The sequence below is a fragment of the Staurois parvus genome, unplaced genomic scaffold, assembly GCF_062004578.1.
Source record: "Staurois parvus isolate SC_StPar_1 unplaced genomic scaffold, SC_StPar_1.0 ptg001060l, whole genome shotgun sequence".
NCBI classification, from domain to species: domain Eukaryota; kingdom Metazoa; phylum Chordata; class Amphibia; order Anura; family Ranidae; genus Staurois; species Staurois parvus.
In genome coordinates, this window is record NW_028318856.1 from 612,433 (window position 1) to 632,500 (window position 20,068).

The 20,068-nt window shown below is 42.4% G+C and overlaps 1 protein-coding gene across 1 annotated transcript in view; it reads left to right on the forward strand.

The window, feature by feature from the left end:
- The first annotated feature begins 5,140 nt into the window (after window positions 1-5,140).
- The window catches only part of LOC149440674 (NXPE family member 4-like), a 72,373-nt gene continuing 57,445 nt past the window's right edge, over window positions 5,141-20,068 (forward strand). Inside the window, exon 1 of the mRNA XM_089658243.1 lies at window positions 5,141-5,461. Coding sequence (XP_089514369.1) covers window positions 5,442-5,461 — 20 coding nt within the window. The 5' untranslated portion in view covers window positions 5,141-5,441. The remainder of the gene's footprint in view (window positions 5,462-20,068) is intronic.

Below are 20,068 nucleotides of genomic sequence, written 5' to 3' on the forward strand. Positions count from 1 at the left end.
GACTGCTTCTAATCTCAGCTTGTTACCTGTATGAAAGACACCTGGTAGCCAGAAATCCTGCTGAATGATAGGGGATCAAATACTTATTTCCCTCATGAACGTGCAAATCAGTCATCATTTGTTAGACATGCATTTCTGCTGAATTTGTTGTTGCTATTCTGTCTCTGTGTTACAATACACCGAACATTCCATTTTTAGACTGATCATTTCTTTGTGAGGGGCAAACATTCAACATCAGCAGGGGATCAAATACGCATTTCCTTCAATATATGTGTTTATACATGAGAATATTACAACCAATAATACACAGTGTATACATATTTTGTTGAAACTCTTACCGCAGTATTCATTTAGATCACAGAACGTTTATTGGTTCAAAAGCGATGATAACCACTGATGTCTGAATAAGACAGAATAGAAAAGAAAATTAACAAATAGAAAGGTATAGAACAGAAAAGAATAGTATAGAATAGAATAAAATAGAAGAATATAGCTGTCTTCTGAAATCTGAATGTAAATAGAATAGAACCAGTTATTGTTCACAATGAATTCAGATTGATTCGATAATTTTGAAACAAATTTGATTCAAAATACTTTTGAATCCACTGGAAAGATTTGAATCTGGTCCAAAACGAATAAACAAAATTAAATTAAACTAATTTTGTTAGAAATAAAATTAGTAACTTAACGAATCGATCTGAAATGAAACATTTTTTTTTCGTTCTGTACATATCTAGAGATGAGCGAATGAATGTTCACTGGTCTTCCTCCCCTTCACCTACTGACACCTGCCATGAGGGTCCCAGGTCTACAGGAGGGACAGCAGAGCCTGGGAAGCATGGCAGGGGTCACTGCGGAGGGGGTCACTCCAGGGGGGGCAGACTTTGGGGGTCACAGAAAGCAAACTGGCAGCTGTACTACCGCCAGATCATTTTCATTGGAAAGTTGACAGCCGGCTTGTGGAGTGTACACCCCCAGTGCTCCCCGGTGACACCATCATAAGACATACAGTGGTGGCAGTAGAAGGACTTTCAAACATAATTAGTTGACTCAATGATGGCAAGAGAAAATGTCCTGATGAACGATTTCCGTACAAACATATGAAATTCTACATGTGTGCACCCAGCTTAAACCCCGGAACCTGCATTCACTACATCTGGTCTCCCCGGACCCTGCATTCATATGTCTGGTCTCCCCAGACCCAGCATTCACTATATCCGATCTCCCCGGACCCTGCATTCACTATATCTGGTCTCCCCGGACCCTGCATTCACTATATCTGGTCTCCCCGAACCCTGCATTCACTATATCTGGTCTCCCCAGACCCCGCATTCATTATATCCGGTCTCCCAGGACCCTGCATTCACTATATCTGGTCTCCCCGGACCCTGCATTCACTATATCTGCTCTCCCCGGACCCTGCATTCACTATATCCGGTCTCCCAGGACCCTGCATTCACTATATCTGCTCTCCCCGGACCCTGCATTCACTATATTCGGTCTCCCTGGACCCTGCATTCACTATATCCGCTCTCCCCGGACCCTGCATTCACTAGATCTGGTCTCCCCGGACCCTGCATTCACTATATCTGGTCTCCCCGGACCCTGCATTCACTATATCCGCTCTCCCCGGACCCTGCATTCACTATATCTGGTCTCCCCGGACTCTGCCTTCCCTATATCTGGTCTCCCCAGACCCTGCATTCACTATATCTTGTCTCCCCAGACCCTGCAGTCACTATATCCGCTCTCCCTGGACCCTGCATTCACTACATCTGGTCTCCCCGGACCCTGCATTCACTATATCTGCTCTTCCCGGACCCTGCATTCACTATATCCGCTCTTCCCGGACCCTGCATTCACTACATCTGGTCTTCCAGGACCCTGCATTCACTATATCCGCTCTCCCCAAACCCTGCATTCACTATATCCGCTCTTCCCGGACCCTGCATTCACTATATCCGGTCTCCCCGGACCCTGCATTCACTATATCTGGTCTCCCTGGACCCTGCATTCACTACATCTGGTCTCCCCGGACCCTGCATTCACTATATCTTGTCTCCCTGGACCCTGCATTCACTAAATCTGGTCTCCCCAGACCCTGCATTCACTATATCTGGTCTCCCTAGACCCTGCAGTCACTATATCTGGTCTCCCTGGGCCCTGCATTCACTATATCTGGTTTCCCTGGACCCTGCATTCACTATATCCGGTCTCCCCGGACCCTGCATTCACTATATCCGGTCTCCCCGGACCCTGCATTCACTATATCCGCTCTCCCCGGACCCCGCATTCACTATATCCGGTCTCCCCGGACCCTGCATTCACTATATCTGGTCTCCCCGGACCCTGCATTCACTATATCCGGTCTCCCCAGACCCTGCATTCACTATATCCGGTCTCCCCAGACCCTGCAGTCACTATATCTGGTCTCCCCGGACCCTGCATTCACTATATCTGGTCTCCCACAGTACACAGAACATGGAAATGCAATTATTGTAGTAAAAATAAACTGCTAGATCCCTTTTCTCATCAGCAGTATATAGCAGTTTTGTCACTTCTATCAGTATCCAGCGGAGCACTGGTTAAGCTTGTAGGAGGAGTTTTCATTCTGCTACAAGAGGATGCAGAACCCCTGACCTGTCTGGACAGTGCTGATGGGCCCTGTGCTGATTACATGCACTCTCCCAAGAAAAAACCCCCCTCTAGCAATACACACCACACTGAACATGTGCAGAGTGACTCCACACGATATGTCTTATCAGGAGATAAGAAGGGGACACTGGAAGAAGGGTAGGGTCAGACAAGACAGGATCAAACAGTGTTTTTACACAATGCAGAGGATTAACCCCAGCAACTGAGCATGTGCAGAATGGCTACGGTTCAGTCTGCCTTATCAGGTGGACATTTGAACAAGAGGAGAATCAGAGAAGACAGGATCAAACAGCTTTTTTACACAATGCAGAGGATTAACCCCTTAGGTTCCACAGTGAGTATAACAAGCATGCTTTACTGCATCTACATATACTATTAGTAACACTTCAACCAGTTCCCCACCGTACTATAGCAGAACTGTGCAAAATAGATATATATACACATGATTTTGCATTTCTGGGTAGGGGGGACATGCTCGCCATCCTACCCACGCTGCCATTGGCGGCTACAGCTGTCGATCACCGGGTCCCAGACGGAGATTCCAATGCTGGCTCCTGGTGATCGGCGAAGAACAGTGAAAGGGGAGAGGTCTGTGTGTAAACAACACAAGCCTCTCTCCTGCCAGCATGGACATGCTGCTTTGTATCTCTCTGCACAGCATGTCTCCCTAGTAAAACACACGCAGCACACAGTTAACCCTTTGATCTCCCCAGATGTTAACCCTTTCCTGCCCAGTGCCATTAGTACAGTGTCAGTGGTTTTTATTAGCACTGATCACTGTATTGGTGTCACTGGGGATGTCAATGACACCAAATCAGTTCCCCCCCAGTGTCAGAATGCCCGCCGCAGTCCCGCTATAAGTCGCTGATCACCGCCATTACTAGTATATAAAAAAAAATTCAAGTATATATACCACCATTTGTAAATGCTATAACTTTATTATTTATTATTTCAGGTACTTATATAGCGCCGTCAATTTACGCCGCGCTTTACATATATATTGTACATTCACATCAGTCCCTAACCCTCAAGGGGCGCACAATATAAGGTCCTTAACCCTCAAGGGGCGTACAATCTAAGGTCCCTAACCCTCAAGGGGCGTACAATCTAAGGTCCCTAACCCTCAAGGGGCGTACAATCTAAGGTCCCTAACCCTCAAGGGGCGTACAATTTAAGGTCCCTAACCCTCAAGGGGTGTACAATCTAAGGTCCCTAACCCTCAAGGGGCGTACAATCTAAGGTCCCTAACCCTCAGGGGGTGTACAATCTAAGGTCCCTAACCCTCAAGGGGCGTACAATCTAAGGTCCCTAACCCTCAAGGGGTGTACAATCTAAGGTCCCTAACCCTCAAGGGGCGTACAATCTAAGGTCCCTAACCCTCAAGGGGCGTACAGCCTAAGGTCCCTAACCCTCAAGGGGTGTACTATCTAAGGTCCCTAACCCTCAAGGGGCGTACAATCTAAAGTCCCTAACCCTCAAGGGGTGTACTATCTAAGGTCCCTAACCCTCAAGGGGCGTGCAATCTAAGGTCCCTAACCCTCAAGGGGCGTACAATCTAAGGCCCCTAACCCTCAAGGGGCGTACAGTCTAAGGTCCCTAACCCTCAAGGGGTGTACAATCTAAGGTCCCTAAGTTACATTCATACATACACATACTAGGGCCAATTTAGACAGGAGCCAATTAACCTACCAGCATGTCTTTGGAGTGTGGGAGGAAACCAGAGTACCTGGAGGAAACCCACACAGTCACAGGGAGAACATGCAAACTCCAGGCAGGTGGTGCTGTGGTTGGGATTGAAACCAGTGACCCTAGTACTGCCAGGCGGAAGTGTTAACCATTTAGCCACTGTGATGCCCCAGCTTTCACATAAACCATTTAATTTACACGTATTGGAATTTTTTGTTAGCAAAGACACAGAGCAGAATACAGTTTGGCCTAAATTTATGATGAAAATTGATTTTTAATGGATATGTTGTATAGTAAAATGTAAAAAATGTATTTTTTCTTTTTTCAAAATTGTCGGTCTTTTTTTGTTTATAGCGCAAAAAATTAAAAAACTGCACAGGTGACCAAATACCAATGAAAGAAATCTCCATTTGTGGGAAAAAAGAATGTAAATTTCATTTGGGTGCAGCGTTGCATGACCGCGCAGTTGTCAGTTAAAGTAACGCAGCGCCGTATCGCAAAAAACGGCCTGGTCAGGAAGGGGGGTAAATCCTCTGGGGGGCAAGTGATGGAGTCTATGGACTGGAAGAAGCATGCATCCATGAGACGTGATGACCTCTGATAGGCACAGGCTTGTTCCAGGCAGAAACTCATAAAACAATAAAAGGAAGCTGCAGAAATCATCGGTTGTAAAACTGCTGAGCAATGGCACTTACCGTGTTTTATGTTGACCTTTCTACTTCTAATCCTTTAATAGACAAATGAGCAGAAACTTTGAAACCGTAATAAATGGATCCATATGAAGCAGAAGTGGGATGACTCAAGGCTAGGAAAAGACAATTCAGCTTTACAACGTGAGTGAGGTGCGGAAAACCCTCAGTGATGAACCTATGGACCGGTGGGGCATGTCAGGAGTCAACCAGGAAAATGTGAAGGCGTAACGCAGAATCAGTTACGTTGTTTCCCCGCAGACAGGATTCAGATTAATCGCACGTATTCACAGCTCACAGCAGCGGAGGACGATCAGTGAGAAGACCATGTGATAGACTAATCCCAACGTCGGCCAGCTTGGCACACCGGTCAGCTATGGTCATAGCGAAACTTCCTCCCAATACAAGACAATGAAACCTTTGCTCGCCACGTAAGTAGGAATTCATTTTGCTGGCAGCCAGCACCCTTGCCTCTTCACAGTCCGTCATTCAGAAGGACTGTCCCTCTTTTGGATTCCCTCTGTCCCTTCTTTCCCTCTCATTTGTCCCTCTTGTTCGATGGATGTGTAGACCCCTATAGTAAATGCTGTACTTAACGATTTAACGTGTTACTAAACCCACAGCAGTACAATCAGTCTGTATATGCAGTAAGGCATGCTTGTTATACTCACAAATATATATATATTTTGCACAGTCCTGCCGCCCTGTACCAGTAGTTCTGCTATAGTACGGTGGGGAACTGGTTAAAGTGTTACTAAACCCACAACAGTATATGTAGATGCAGTAAAGCATGCTTGTTATACTCACTGTGGAACCTAAGGGGTTAATCCTCTGCATTGTGTAAAAGGCCATTTGAATCTGTCTTCTCTGCTCCTCCTCTTGTTCAAATGTCCACCTGATAAGACAGACTGAACCGTAGCCACTCTGCACATGCAGGTTTTTCCTACCTTACTACATAGAATTTATAAAAGTGTTACTAAACCCACAACAGTACAATCAGTCTGTAGATGCAGTAAAGCATGCTTGTTATACTCACCGTGGAACCTAAGGGGTTAATCCTCTGCATTGTGTAAAAACACTGTTTGATCCTTTCTTCTCTGATCCTCCCCTTCTTCCAGTGTCCCCTTCGTATCTCCTGATAAGACAAATTGTGTGGATTCACTTTGTACATGCTCAGCTTGGTGTATTGCTAGAGAGGGTTTTTTTTTCCCTTGGGAGAGTGCATGTGATCAGCACAGGGCCAATTTGGCACTGTCCAGACAGAGGTCAGGGGTGCTGCATCCTCTTAAAGCAAAAACAAAAGTCCTCCTACAAGCTTTAACCAGTGGTCTGCTGGACACTGATAGAAGTCACAAGACTGTTCTAACTGCAGTTTATATTTACTAAAATAATTGCATTTCCATGTTCTGTGTACTGTGTGAGACCAGATATAGAGAATGCAGGGTCTGGGGAGACCAGATATAGTGAATGCAGGGTCCGGGGAGACCAGATATAGTGAATGCAGGGTCCGGGGAGAGCGGATATAGTGAATGCAGGGTCCGGGGAGACCGAATATAGTGAATGCAGGGTCCGGGGAGACCGGATATAGTGAATGCAGGGTCTGGGGAGAGCAGATAAAGAGAATGCAGGGTCCGGGGAGACCAGATATAGTGAATGCAGGGTCCGGGGAGGCCAGATATAGTGAATGCAAGGTCCGGGGAGGTCAGATATAGTGAATGCAGGGTCCAGGGAGACCGGATATAGTGAATGCAGGGTCCTGGGAGACCAGATATAGTGAATGCAGGGTCCGGGGAGACCAGATATAATGAATGCGGGGTCCTGGGAGACCAGATATAATGAATGCAGGGTCCGGGGAGACCAGATATAGTGAATGCAGGGTCCGGGGAGATCAGATATAGTGAATGCAGGATCCGGGGGGACCAGATATAGTGAATGCAGGGTCCGGGGAGACCAGATATAGTGAATGCAGGGTCTGGGGAGATCAGATATAGTGAATGAGGGGTCCGGGGAGACCAGATATAGTGAATGCAGGGTCCGGGGTTTAGTAACACTTTAATTATAAAAAAAATTGCATAGCAGTTCGCACAGTGACAGTGCATGTATATTCATCATATGCAAATGGAGCAAAAAAACCCACAAATATTAGGCTATTTCCTGAGTTAGCAGAATGGTTTTCATTGATTTAAAATTGGCCACATTTGGCCACTAGTTGGCGCTGGGTATCAGAGGAATTTCTTATGGTACTTGGCGCCATCTAATGGCCAAATGTGGTAACTTCCAGGTTTTACCCCCTTCATGACAAGGCCATTTTTTGTTGTTCAGCACTTACCATCAAAAGAAAACTCTATTTGTGGGGGAAAAAAAGGACATAAATTTCATTTCGGTGCAGCGTTGCATGATTGTGCAATCAGTACCAGGGGCGGACTGACAACTCATGGGGCCCCCGGGCAATAGGGGATCATGGGGCCCCTGTGTCCTTGCCCAAACTCAAAAAAGCCTATGAAAAGGTACCAGGGGCATCTCATGGGGCCCCCTACTGACCCCAGGCCGTCGGGCAGTGCCCGAGTTTCCAAATGGTCAGTCCACCCCTGATCAGTACTTTAACCGCTTGCCCTCAAGAGGATTTACCCCCCTTCCTGACCAGGCCATTTTTTTGTGGTACGGCACTGCATTATTTTAACTGACAATTGCGCGGTCATGCAGTGCTGCACCCAAATGAAATTTATGTCCTTTTTTTCCCCCACAAATAGAGCTTTCTTTTGGTGGTATTTGATCACCTCTCTCTTTTTATTTTTTGTGCTAGAAACAAAAAAAGACTGACAATTTTGAGAAATAAAACAATATTTTTGACTTTTTGCTATTAAACATGTCCAGTAAAATTTTTTAAAAAAGAAATCCCATTTCTTTTATGGGCTATTGATGGCCCCTACGTGGGCGGGCCTCTTGCACTGTTGGAGTTACGGTACTGTGCTCTTTATTTTTTATGTACCATGGATAGCCCCTGTGTGGGCGTGTCTTTTGCTTTAATCCTTCTTCTTAAATTGTTTACAAAAGTTAATAAAAACCATTGAAATACAAAAAATCTAATTTCGTCATAAATTTAGGCCAAAATGTATTCTGCTCCACGAAAAAAAAATCCCAATATATGCAAATTAATTGATTTACCTGAAAGTTATAGCGTTTGCAAATGGCGGTATATAGACTGGAATTTGTTTTTTTATAGTAATGGTGGCGATCAGTGACTTATAGCGGCACTGCGGCGGGCATTCTGACCCGGGGGGGGGGACTGACTTGGTGTCACTAACATCCCCAGTGACACCAACACAGTGATCAGTGCTAACAAAAAAGCACTGACACTGTACTAATGGCCCTGTGGAGGAAGGGGTTAACATCTGGGGCGATCAATGGGTTAATTGTGGGCTGTGTGTGTTTTTCACTGTGTACATACATAGTTACATAGTTAGTCTGGCTGAAAACAGACAAAAGTCCATCCAGTTCAACCATAAAAAAAAAAAGTTATAATCCTACACCCACAGTTGATCCAGAGGAAGGCAAAAAAACCCAGCAAAGCAAGATCCAATTTGCTCCTGCAGGGGAACAAATTCCTTCCTGATCCCCTGAGAGGCAATCGGATATTCCCTGGATCAACTTTACCTAGAAATGTTATATCCAGTTTAGGGGCGGACTGACAACTCATGGGGCCCCCGGGCAATAGGGGATCATGGGGCCCCTGTGTCCTTGCCCAAACTCAAAAAAGCCTATGAAAAAGGTACCAGGGGCATCTCATGGGGCCCCCTACTGACCCCAGGCCCTCGGGCAGTGCCCGAGTTTCCAAATGGTCAGTCCGCCCCTGATCGAGTTATATTCTGTGTATCCAAGAAAGGATTCAGGACTTTGTATGGCTCTGCTATGCCACCTTGTAGCAGTATTTCTGTTAACTGGCAATTTCTGAGTCATGCAACACTGCACAGAAATGAAAATGATATCATTTGTTTCACATAAATAGAACTTTCTTTTGGTGGTATTTGATCACCATTTTTTTTATTATATAAAAAAACAGTATTTTCTACTTTCTATTATAAACCATATCCAATAACAATAAAATAAAATCTAATTTCTTCATAAATATAAGCCAAAATGTATTCTGCTCCATGTCTTTGGTTAAAAATCCTAATAGGTGTATTAACTGGTTTGTGTGAAAGTTATAGTGTCTATGAACTATGTTATATATACTGGAATTTATTACAGGTACTTATATAGCACCGTCAATTTACACAGCACTTACATATATATTGTACATTCCCATCAGTCCCTAACCCTCAAGGGGTGTACAATCATCCCTAACCCTCAAGGGGCGTACAATGTAAGGTCCCTAACCCTCCAGGGGTGTACAATCTAAGGTCCCTAACCCTCAAGAGGCGTACAATCTAAGGTCCTTAACCCTCAAGGGGAGTACAATCTAAGGTCCCTAACCCTCAAGAGGCGTACAATCTAAGGTCCTTAACCCTCAAGGGGCATACAATCTAAGGTCCCTAACCCTCAAGGGGTGTACAATCTAAGGTCCCTAACCCTCAAGGGGAGTACAATCTAAGGTCCCTAACCCTCAAGAGGCGTACAATCTAAGGTCCTTAACCCTCAAGGGGCGTACAATCTAAGGTCCCTAACCCTCAAGGGGAGTACAATCTAAGGTCCCTAACCCTCAAGAGGCGTACAATCTAAGGTCCTTAACCCTCAAGGGGCGTACAATCTAAGGTCCCTAACCCTCAAGGGGTGTACAATCTAAGGTCCCTAACCCTCAAGGGACGTACAATCTAAGGTCCCTAACCCTCAAGGGGCGTACAATCTAAGGTCCCTAACCCTCAAGGGGTGTACAATCTAAGGTCCCTAACCCTCAAGGGGTGTACAATCTAAGGTCCCTAACCCTCAAGGGGCGTACAATCGTCCCTAACCCTCAAGGGGTGTACAATCTAAGGTCCCTAACCCTCGAGGGGCGTACAATCTAAGGTCCCTAACCCTCAAGGGGCGTACAATCTAAGGTTCCTATCCCTCAAGGGGCATACAATCTAAGGTCCCTAACCCTCAAGGGGCATACAATCTAAGGTCCTTAACCCTCAAGGGGTGTACAATCTAAGGTCCCTAACTCACATTCATACATACACATACTAGGGACAATTTAGACAATTAACCTACCAGCATGTCTTTGGAGTGTGGGAGGAAACTGGAGTACCTGGAGGAAACCCACGCAGGCACAGGGAGAACATGCAAACTCCAGGCAGGTGGTGCAATGATTGGGATTTGAACCAATGACCCTAGTACTGCCAGGCAGAAGTGCTAACCACTTAGCCACTGTGCTGCCCACAGCTTTTACGCAGCTATAGATAGTATGCTGGTAATGGTGGTGATCGGCAACTTATAGTGGGACTGTGATAGTGTGGGACAGTCTGGCGCTAACTGATACTGGCTGGGAGGGGCACTAACTGACTGACACTGACTTTGCTAGTGACACTAATCCAGTGTCAGTGTTGCTAAAAGCATAGAGAATGTACCAAGATGGCCACCGCTCTGACCATCGGCAGCAGCGGTGTGATGTCAGAAAATGGCAGCTCCACTCAACGCGTTTCGTGCGCATGCAATTCCTCAGGGTTACGCCTATAGGCATGCACACGAAACATTGTTTTTTTTCTCAAAATTGTTGGTCTTTCCACCCAACGTGTTTCGTGCGCATGCACGTCCTCAGGGGTACTCCTATAGGCATGCGCACAAAACGCGTTGGGTGGAGCCGCCATTTGCTGACGTCATGCCGCCGCTGCCGATGGTCGGAGCGGTGGCCATCTTGGTACACTCTTTATGCTTTTTGATTTGTCTCCACATGGATACTTTTTAATGCTCTAATAAATACTACACTATAAACAACCTTATTGGCTCCTGTGGTGAGCTATTCCCTCTAGGACAAGGGCTGACCTCCCATCCGAGTGCCCCGGATGAATTTGGTCCGGTTGACCCCTTCGGCCGCCTTCCATTCTCAGATGTGTAATGCTTGATTGCCTGTTAGCAGTTTTCATCTGGTGAGTGTACGTCCGAGAGAGGCGGTGGATTCTTTCATGTGATCATCAGCACATTTGCACTCTGCACCGTAATTATACCGCGCCTGATGGCTTCACGTACAATTGTTTCCATTTATGGATATTGGACTCTATAAATAGCACGTTAACCACGACATTGATGTAGAGTTGTATCCTATTTATAGATCTCAGATGTTATGTTTATTGTATGTATGTGTATTGTATTACTACTGCACTTTACATCACGGATCACCACGGACATTGATGTAGAGTTGTATCCTATTTATAGATCTCAGATTTTATGTTTATTGTACGTATGTGTATTGTATTACTACTGCACTTTACTTCACGGATCACCACGGACATTGTTGTATTTAGATTTTGCCCGTGATACACTTTATTGTTTGGCATTTGCTTTTTGAGCCGTTTAGCTGATATTTTCATGCTTTTACTTGATGCACTTTACTGTTTCACACAGCTCATTACATTCATGATGCACTTTACCATATTGTTAGATTTCGCATTTACTAATGTTTTTTGCACTTTTATGTGTTGCACTTTACCATTCCACAATTTTTTTAGCGCTGCACTTTCTTACATATACTATTGTAGGGGATTGTTACCTTCACCTTGTGTGCTAGCTGCTCCCCAGATATCGCCAGCGCTCACCTATATATTAGATTCTGTTACAAACCCAAATATGTGAAGCTAATTCTGGAAATGAATGATTGTTATATAACAAATAGGACAAAATTAATATACAAAACAAATCCAAACATACGAAACAAATCTGAATATATGAAACAAATCCAAATATATGAAATGAATTCCAAATATATGAAATGAATTCCAAATATATAAAACGAATTCGGAAAATGAATCATTGTAACATAACTAATATGACAAAACGAATCCAAATATACAAAATGAATCCATATACTGTATACAAAATGAATCCGAATATACAAAATGAATCCGAATATACAAAATGAATCCATATATACAAAATGAATCCAAATATACAAAATGAATCCAAATATACAAAATGAATCCGTATATACAAAATAATCCGAATATACAAAATGAATCTGAATATACAAAATGAATCTATATATACAAAATGAATCCGAATATACAAAATGAATCCATATATACAAAATGAATCCAAATATACAAAATGAATCCGTATATACAAAATGAATCCGAATATACAAAATGAATCCGTATATACAAAATGAATCCGTATATACAAAATGAATCCGAATATACAAAATGAATCCGAATATACAAAATGAATCCGTATATACAAAATGAATCCGTATATACAAAATGAATCCGAATATACAAAATGAATCCGAATATACAAAATGAATCCGTATATACAAAATGAATCCATATATACAAAATGAATCCAAATATACAAAATGAATCCGTATATACAAAATGAATCCGTATATACAAAATGAATCCATATATACAAAATAAATCCATATATACAAAATGAATCCGAATATACAAAATGAATTCCAAATATGCGAAACAAATTCCGAAAATGAATCATTGTCACATAAAGAATATGACAAAATTAATCCGTGTATACAAAATGAATCCTAATATACAAAATGAATCCGAATGTACAAAATGAATCCGTATATACAAAATGAATCCGTATATAGAAAATGAATCCATATATACAAAATAAATCCATATATACAGAATGAATCCGAACATACAAAATGAATCCGTATATACAATATGAATTCCAAATATGCGAAACAATTTCCGAAAATGAATCATTGTCACATAAAGAATATGACAAAATTAATCTGAATATACAAAATGAATCCAAAAATACGAAACAAATTCAGAAAACAAATCATTGTAACATTGTGAATATCACGAAATTAATCCGAATATATGAAACTGATCTGAATATATACGAAACAAATCCAAATATATGAAAAGAATCGAAATATATGAAAAGAGTCCAAATATATGAAACGTAAATGTACAAAACAAATTCCAAAAATGAATCATTGTAAAATAATGAATACGATGAAATGAATCCGAATATATGAATCAAATCTGAATATACGGAATTAATCCAAATGTACAAAAAACAATTCCAAAAATGAATCATTGTAACATAACGAATATGACTAAATGAATCCGAATATATGAAACAAATTCTGAAAACAAATCATTGTTATATAACAAATAGGACAAAATGAATATACAAAACTAATCCAAACATAGGAAACAAATCCAAATATACGAAACAAATCCAAATATATGAAACGAATCCGAATATATGAAATTAATTCCAAATATACAAAACAAATTCAGAAAACAAATCATTGTAACATAATGATTATCATGAAATTAATCCGAATATATGAAGCGTAAATGTACAAAACAAATTCCAAAAATGAATCATTGCAACATAATGAATATGACAAAATGAATCCGAATATACGAATCAAATCTGCATATAAGGAATGAATCCAATCTACAAAAAACAATTCCAAAAATTAATCATTGTAACGTAACGAATACGACGAAATGAATCCAAGAATATATATGAGTCGAATCTGAAAATACGGAATGAGTTTGAACATACGCATCAAATCTAAATATATGAAACGAATTCCGAATATACAAATTAAATTTCTAAAGCGAACCATTGTAACAGAACGAATATGACAATTTTTGCGAATTTGACAATGGCCGGGGACACTGCAGAGGGGACATCGCGGGAGCGCAGGACAAGGTAAGTGCTGGAGGGATCCCGGAGCAACGCTGCAGTGTATTCCCAAGTGTAGCTCGGGGTTACCGCTTTTGGTATTGAAAGGTAACCCCGAGCTACACTCGGGAATACCGCCAGGGAGGTTAAAAAAACCCAAAATAAAAAAAACTCTCAATATGGTATTTATTATTTTATTTTATTTATTAACTTCTTTTTTTATGCTTTTATCAGAATTGAATTAACTTTTTTTTTTAATACTTTTATCAGAATAGTACAATGTTACCATAATGTGTGTGTGTGTGGGGGGGGGTGATCTAGGATTTTTTATTTTTTTTTTATTTTACACTTTGCTTTGCTGGAGCAATAAAGATCATTTCTCCTGCAATGCACAGCTTGCTGTCATGAACCTAACTCATACACGGACTGTCATCAATGAGTTAGGTTCTGGACGGCTCAAGATAGTGATCTGTGATTGGCTGGAACTAGTCACATGGTACAGGGTGCTGCGATTGACCCCCTGTATCATGTGACAGCTGTGGGACAATCACAGCTCACTAGGAGGAGAAGCAGAGCTGTTATGAATGAGATTGATTCATAACAGCTTTGCTTACATTGTGATCACATGATCGGATTGGGGGGGGGGAGCTGCGCCCCTCTGTGTTAATGCAGCCAGAGTGACATATGGGGTGGGCAGGAAGCGGTTAACCACTTCCCGACCGGCCGTTGCATATAAACGGCCGGACGGTGGCAGTGCAGGGTTTATAAACGGCCTCCCCGCACCCTGCTTGTGAGTGCTCCCTGAGAGCGCGAAGCACTGCGATCCGGTGCCCGCTGTGTCCCCCGGACACAGTGAAACACCGATCGTTGGACAGGACCTCTGTACGAGGTCCCGATCATGTGATCACTGATTGGCCAATCAGTGATCACATGCAAAGTAGTAAGCAAGATGTCACTTGTGACATCATTGCTTACTACGTGTGAAATCTGTGAATGATCACAGAGGTCACATGGTACAAGGCTATTCACAACAGCCTTGTACCATGTGACAAGCTGTGACCAATCACAGCTCACTCAGTACTTCTCAATGAGTGTAAGAATGCAGACAGAGAGAAAGAGAAATGATTGCTTTTACATCCTATATGGGTGTAAAAGCAATCAGTGTAAAAAAAAAAAAAAAAAATCTTCATCACCCCCCACAAGTAGTACTGCTAGGGTGACAGTATGTAAAAAATAAAAAATAATAATATAAAAAAATAAAATAAAAATGTAAAAAAAAATGTTTAAAAATTATAATTTTTGGTTCTAAACTAATTTGGATTTTTTTTTTACTAAAAAGATAACGGAATAAATTTTGGCAAAGATTTATGATGAAATATTATTTATTTGCAAAATTTTATAAAAAAAACACTTTTTTTTCATTTACATAGCAAAAAAAATAAAAATCCCAGCGGTGAATAAATACCACCAAAATAAAGCTTTATCTGTCTCAAAAAATGGTAAAAAATTCATTTGGGTACAGTGTTGCATGACCGCGCAATTGTCATTCAAAGTGTGACAGCGCTGAAAGCTGAAAATTGCCCTGGTCAGGAAGAGGGTAAAAGTGTCCGGTCTGGAAGGGGTTAAAGGTGAAAAAAGTTCTGAAAAGATTTGTCTTTGTCTCATTTGTTTACATCACAGAAACCTGACATTTTACCTGGGGCGTGTAGACTTTTCATATCCACTGTACATTGTTCATGAATCAGTTGCTACTGCCAGAAATGCTGTGGGGGGGGGGGGGTTAAAATTATCTCAGCAAAATAAAGCCTGGAGACATGGATGGATGGATGGATGGATGGGTGGATGGGGGAGTTTGTTTTGAATACTAACAAGGAATGAAATAACATGTTTGGTTTGTGGCGCTCAGATGCAGTGCACTTCCACTATGACCCCTTCACACTGACACCACGCCAATGAGAGGCCTCACAGAACTGGGCTTTTTTTCCCCGTGGGGCCATATATTTGTATACCTGTCTTTGTGCCGCACAGCGCGCTCCCAGAACAAAGACTGGGGTGTCACTTAGAGCCCCGGGTTCTAACGATCAAGACCCGGGACTCCCGATTCCGGGTCACATGATCGCTGTGATAGCCTATCACAATGATCAGTCACTGTGAAGCCCCTCTTGTTTTTTTTTCTCTCTGAATGGAGGAGAGAGATACATTGTATACATTGTATCTCTCTCCTTGCATAGAGGAAAACAAAAAAACAAATGTTTGTTAAAAAAAAAAAAAGATTGAATAAATAAATATAAAAAAAAAAAACAAGATCAAGGTTTGATCTAGTTCAGTGCCAGGGTTAGTGTGTGGGTCAAGGTCAAGATCAATGGTCAGGGTCAAAGGTCAGGATTTTATTTATTCATTTATTTGTTTATTTGGTTTTAATTGGTATCAGTGTCCGTGTGTTTTAGGTAACAAAAAGCAAAATGTGCTCTATTGTTTCTGGGCTGTACTCCGGGTACAAACAACAAGTAACACACACATATATGGCTGCGATCGTCAAGAGCTGGAAAATGTATTTTAGGTTGTTCTTTAGGTAGTAGGTTATGGTAGTAAAAAGAAACACAAAGATTTTTTTGTTTTATTATTTTGGGAGTAAATAGCAAGTAACATAAAAACGTATCCAGGTGGAGTAATAAAATGAATACATAAATGAATAAAGTACCAAAATGGACACCATATGGGTGTACCCCTAAGGACGTGTTATTACACGAAACGCGTTGGGTGGAGCCCTATTGCTGACCTCTAGCCACCGCTACTGATGAGACGCGTCCATTTTGGTACTTTATTCATTTATGTATTCCTTTTATTACTCCACCTGGATACATTTTTATGCTACTTGCTATTATTACCTTAAATAAAGTACTACACTATAAGCACCTTTCTGGCTCCTGTGGCTGAGCTAATTCCCCCCAGGACCACCAGGAACCCACCCCGACTGATGGACGGATGACCCCGTATCTGTCAGCGTACCGCTGCACCCCCGGATGTGCGATGTATTATAATCAATGCGCGTTATAATTTATGGTGTGGTGAGTGTCCATCCGTCCCAAGGGGGGATTTCCTTTTACAAGTTTTTGCACAGTTAGAGCTCGTTCACACTTGACTTTATTTCTAAGTCTTGCCAAATGCCCCTATAGCGTGTGACAGGCGTTAGACGGGCGTTTGTGAAGCGTTTTAACGCTCCGCAAACGCTCCAAAAACACCATATGTGCGGTTTTGCGGCAGTTGGTAGGCGTTTGCCAAGCATTAAAACTGCACCACAAACGCCTATAATGAAGTTTAAATGGTATTAACGCTCCGCAAACGCCTCGCAACCGCGTCGCAGCCGCACCCCAAACACCTATAATACAGTTAAAATGGTATTAACGCTCTGCAAATGCCTCGCAACTGCGTCGCAACCGCACCGCAAACGCCTATAATGAAGTTAAAATGGTATTAACGCTCCGCAAATGCCTCACAACTGCACCACAAACGCCTATAATGAAGTTTAAATGGTATTAACGCTCCGCAAACGCCTCGCAACCGCGTCGCAGCCGCACCCCAAACACCTATAATACAGTTAAAATGGTATTAACGCTCTGCAAATGCCTCGCAACTGCGTCGCAACCGCACCGCAAACGCCTATAATGAAGTTAAAATGGTATTAACGCTCCGCAAATGCCTCACAACTGCACCACAAATGCCTATAATGAAGTTAAAATGGTATTAACGCTCCGGAAACGCCTCGCAACCGTGTCGCAACTGCACCGCAAACGCCTATAATGAAGTTAAAATGGTATTAACGCTCCGCAAACGCCTCGCAACCGTGCCGCAACCGCACCGCAAACGCCTATAATGAAGTTAAAATCATATTAACACTCCGCAAACGCCTTGCAACCACGTCGCAACTGCACCACAAACGCTGATAATGAAGTTTAACTGGTATTAACGCTCCGCAAATGCCTCGCAACTGCACCGCAAACGCCTATAATGAAGTTAAAATGGTATTAACGCTCCGCAAACGCCTCGCAACCGTGCCGCAACCGCACCGCAAACGCCTATAATGAAGTTAAAATCATATTAACACTCCGCAAACGCCTTGCAACCACGTCGCAACTGCACCACAAACGCTGATAATGAAGTTTAACTGGTATTAACGCTCCGCAAATGCCTCGCAACTGCACCAAAAATGCCTATAATGAAGTTAAAATGGTATTAACGCTCCGCAAATGCCTCGCAACCGCACCACAAACGCGGATAATGAAATTAAAATGATATTAACGCTCCACAAACACCTCGCAACCGCATCCCAACCGCACCGCAAACGCCTATAATGAAGTTTATTGGTATTAACGTTCTGCAAACGCCTTGCAACCGCGTCGCAACCGCACTGCAAACGCCTATAATGAAGTCTAAATGGTATTAACGCTCCACAAGCGCCTCGCAACTGCACCGCAAACGCCGACCAGGTGTTTGCGGAGCGGCACCATAGACTTGAATGGGAGGCTTCAACTCCTCCTGACTCGACTAGAGGCGTCCGTTTTGCCGCGATGAGACGCTAACGCTTCCGTGTGAACAGCACTGTGTGCTGCCATGTGCAGAATTTTCAGAGGTGCTTGAGAAGCGTTAAAAACGCTTCCCAAACGCCCGCTTACAAAGCTAGTGTGAACGTAGCCTTACTCTTCAAGGATAACTTCACCTGCCAATCATGGGCATTTCTTCAGCTGATATCTTTGCACAAGAGACGTTTCAAATTCACGAATGCTCTGCTGAACTTCTTTATTGCATTTTAAGTCATCTTGAACTAGTTATATTAATATTGCACTTGCGTTACTCACATATGCGTTTAAGTCACATGCGTTTATGGAATTTAGGACATGCATTTTTTAGCTCTGCACTAATATTTTAGAGATTTCAAATATACTGTATGTCTTTAAAAATACAAATCTACATTTTTGGAATGCGTTTACAAATATATGTAAAAATATAGGTTAAAATGACTTTTTTTTATAAGTTAAACAAAATCTGAAGACTATATTTAAAAAATATATATCTTTAAAAACATTTTTCATATATTTTGTAATATATAAAAAACGCATTTCAACATGCAGTATATATATATATATATTTATTGAAATATATTGAATATGGTAAAACTTTTAGCATTTCAAATGTATGTCAATATATTTGGGAAGAATATTTTTCAGATACATTACAAATATATTGTTCTTCCATGTGGGTGTGTTTAGGTGATAAGATTTGTTTTACCGTTAGACGTGACGGGGTTAACAAATGTATCTGAAACAAAAGAAAGGTTTCCACATGAGCACATTATTATCAGAGGCAGAGCAGATTTTTTTTTCTGTCCCTTACATAGTCATTCCCATGAATTCATGAATAGGAGGCAGAAGTCTAACCTCACCTTACCAATCATTATAGGGGGTGGGGTAGGAGGCTCGCCGTGGAGGAGAATGCCTCTTTGTGGAATAGCAGATGTGTCATAATAAAAACTATCTAGGATGCTGGGAAGCAGAGAGGGAATCGTAAAGACTGAAAAACAGAAGACCTGCCGAGCAGATCCTTAATGCCTTCACCAACCTACTGTATCTGCGAATCGCCTCCGAGAATCCAAGCCCAGGGCAGATCCACTCTACGTGATCAAATCGTGTCTGTGGGATTGTGCCTTTCGTGGGATTGCGGCATTCGTGGGATTGCGGCATTCGTGGGATTGTGCCATTCGTGGGATTGCAGCATTCATGGGATTGTGCCATTTGTGGGATTGCGGCATTCATAGTATTGCGGCATTCATGGTATTGTGCCTTTCGTGGGATTGCAGCATTCGTTGTATTGCGGCATTCATGGTATTGTTCCTTTCGTGGGATTTTGGCATTCATGGGATTGTGCCATTCGTGGGATTGCGGCATTCGTAGTATTGCGGCATTCATGGTATTGTGCCTTTCGTGGGATTTTGGCATTCATGGAATTGTGCCATTCGTGGGATTGTAGCTGTCATGGGATTGTGCCATTCGTGGGATTGCGGCATTCATAGTATTGCGGCATTCATGGTATTGTGCCTTTCGTGGGATTGCAGCATTCGTAGTATTGCGGCATTCATGGTATTGTTCCTTTCGTGGGATTTTGGCATTCATGGGATTGTGCCATTCGTGGGATTGCGGCATTCGTAGTATTGCGGCATTCATGGTATTGTGCCTTTC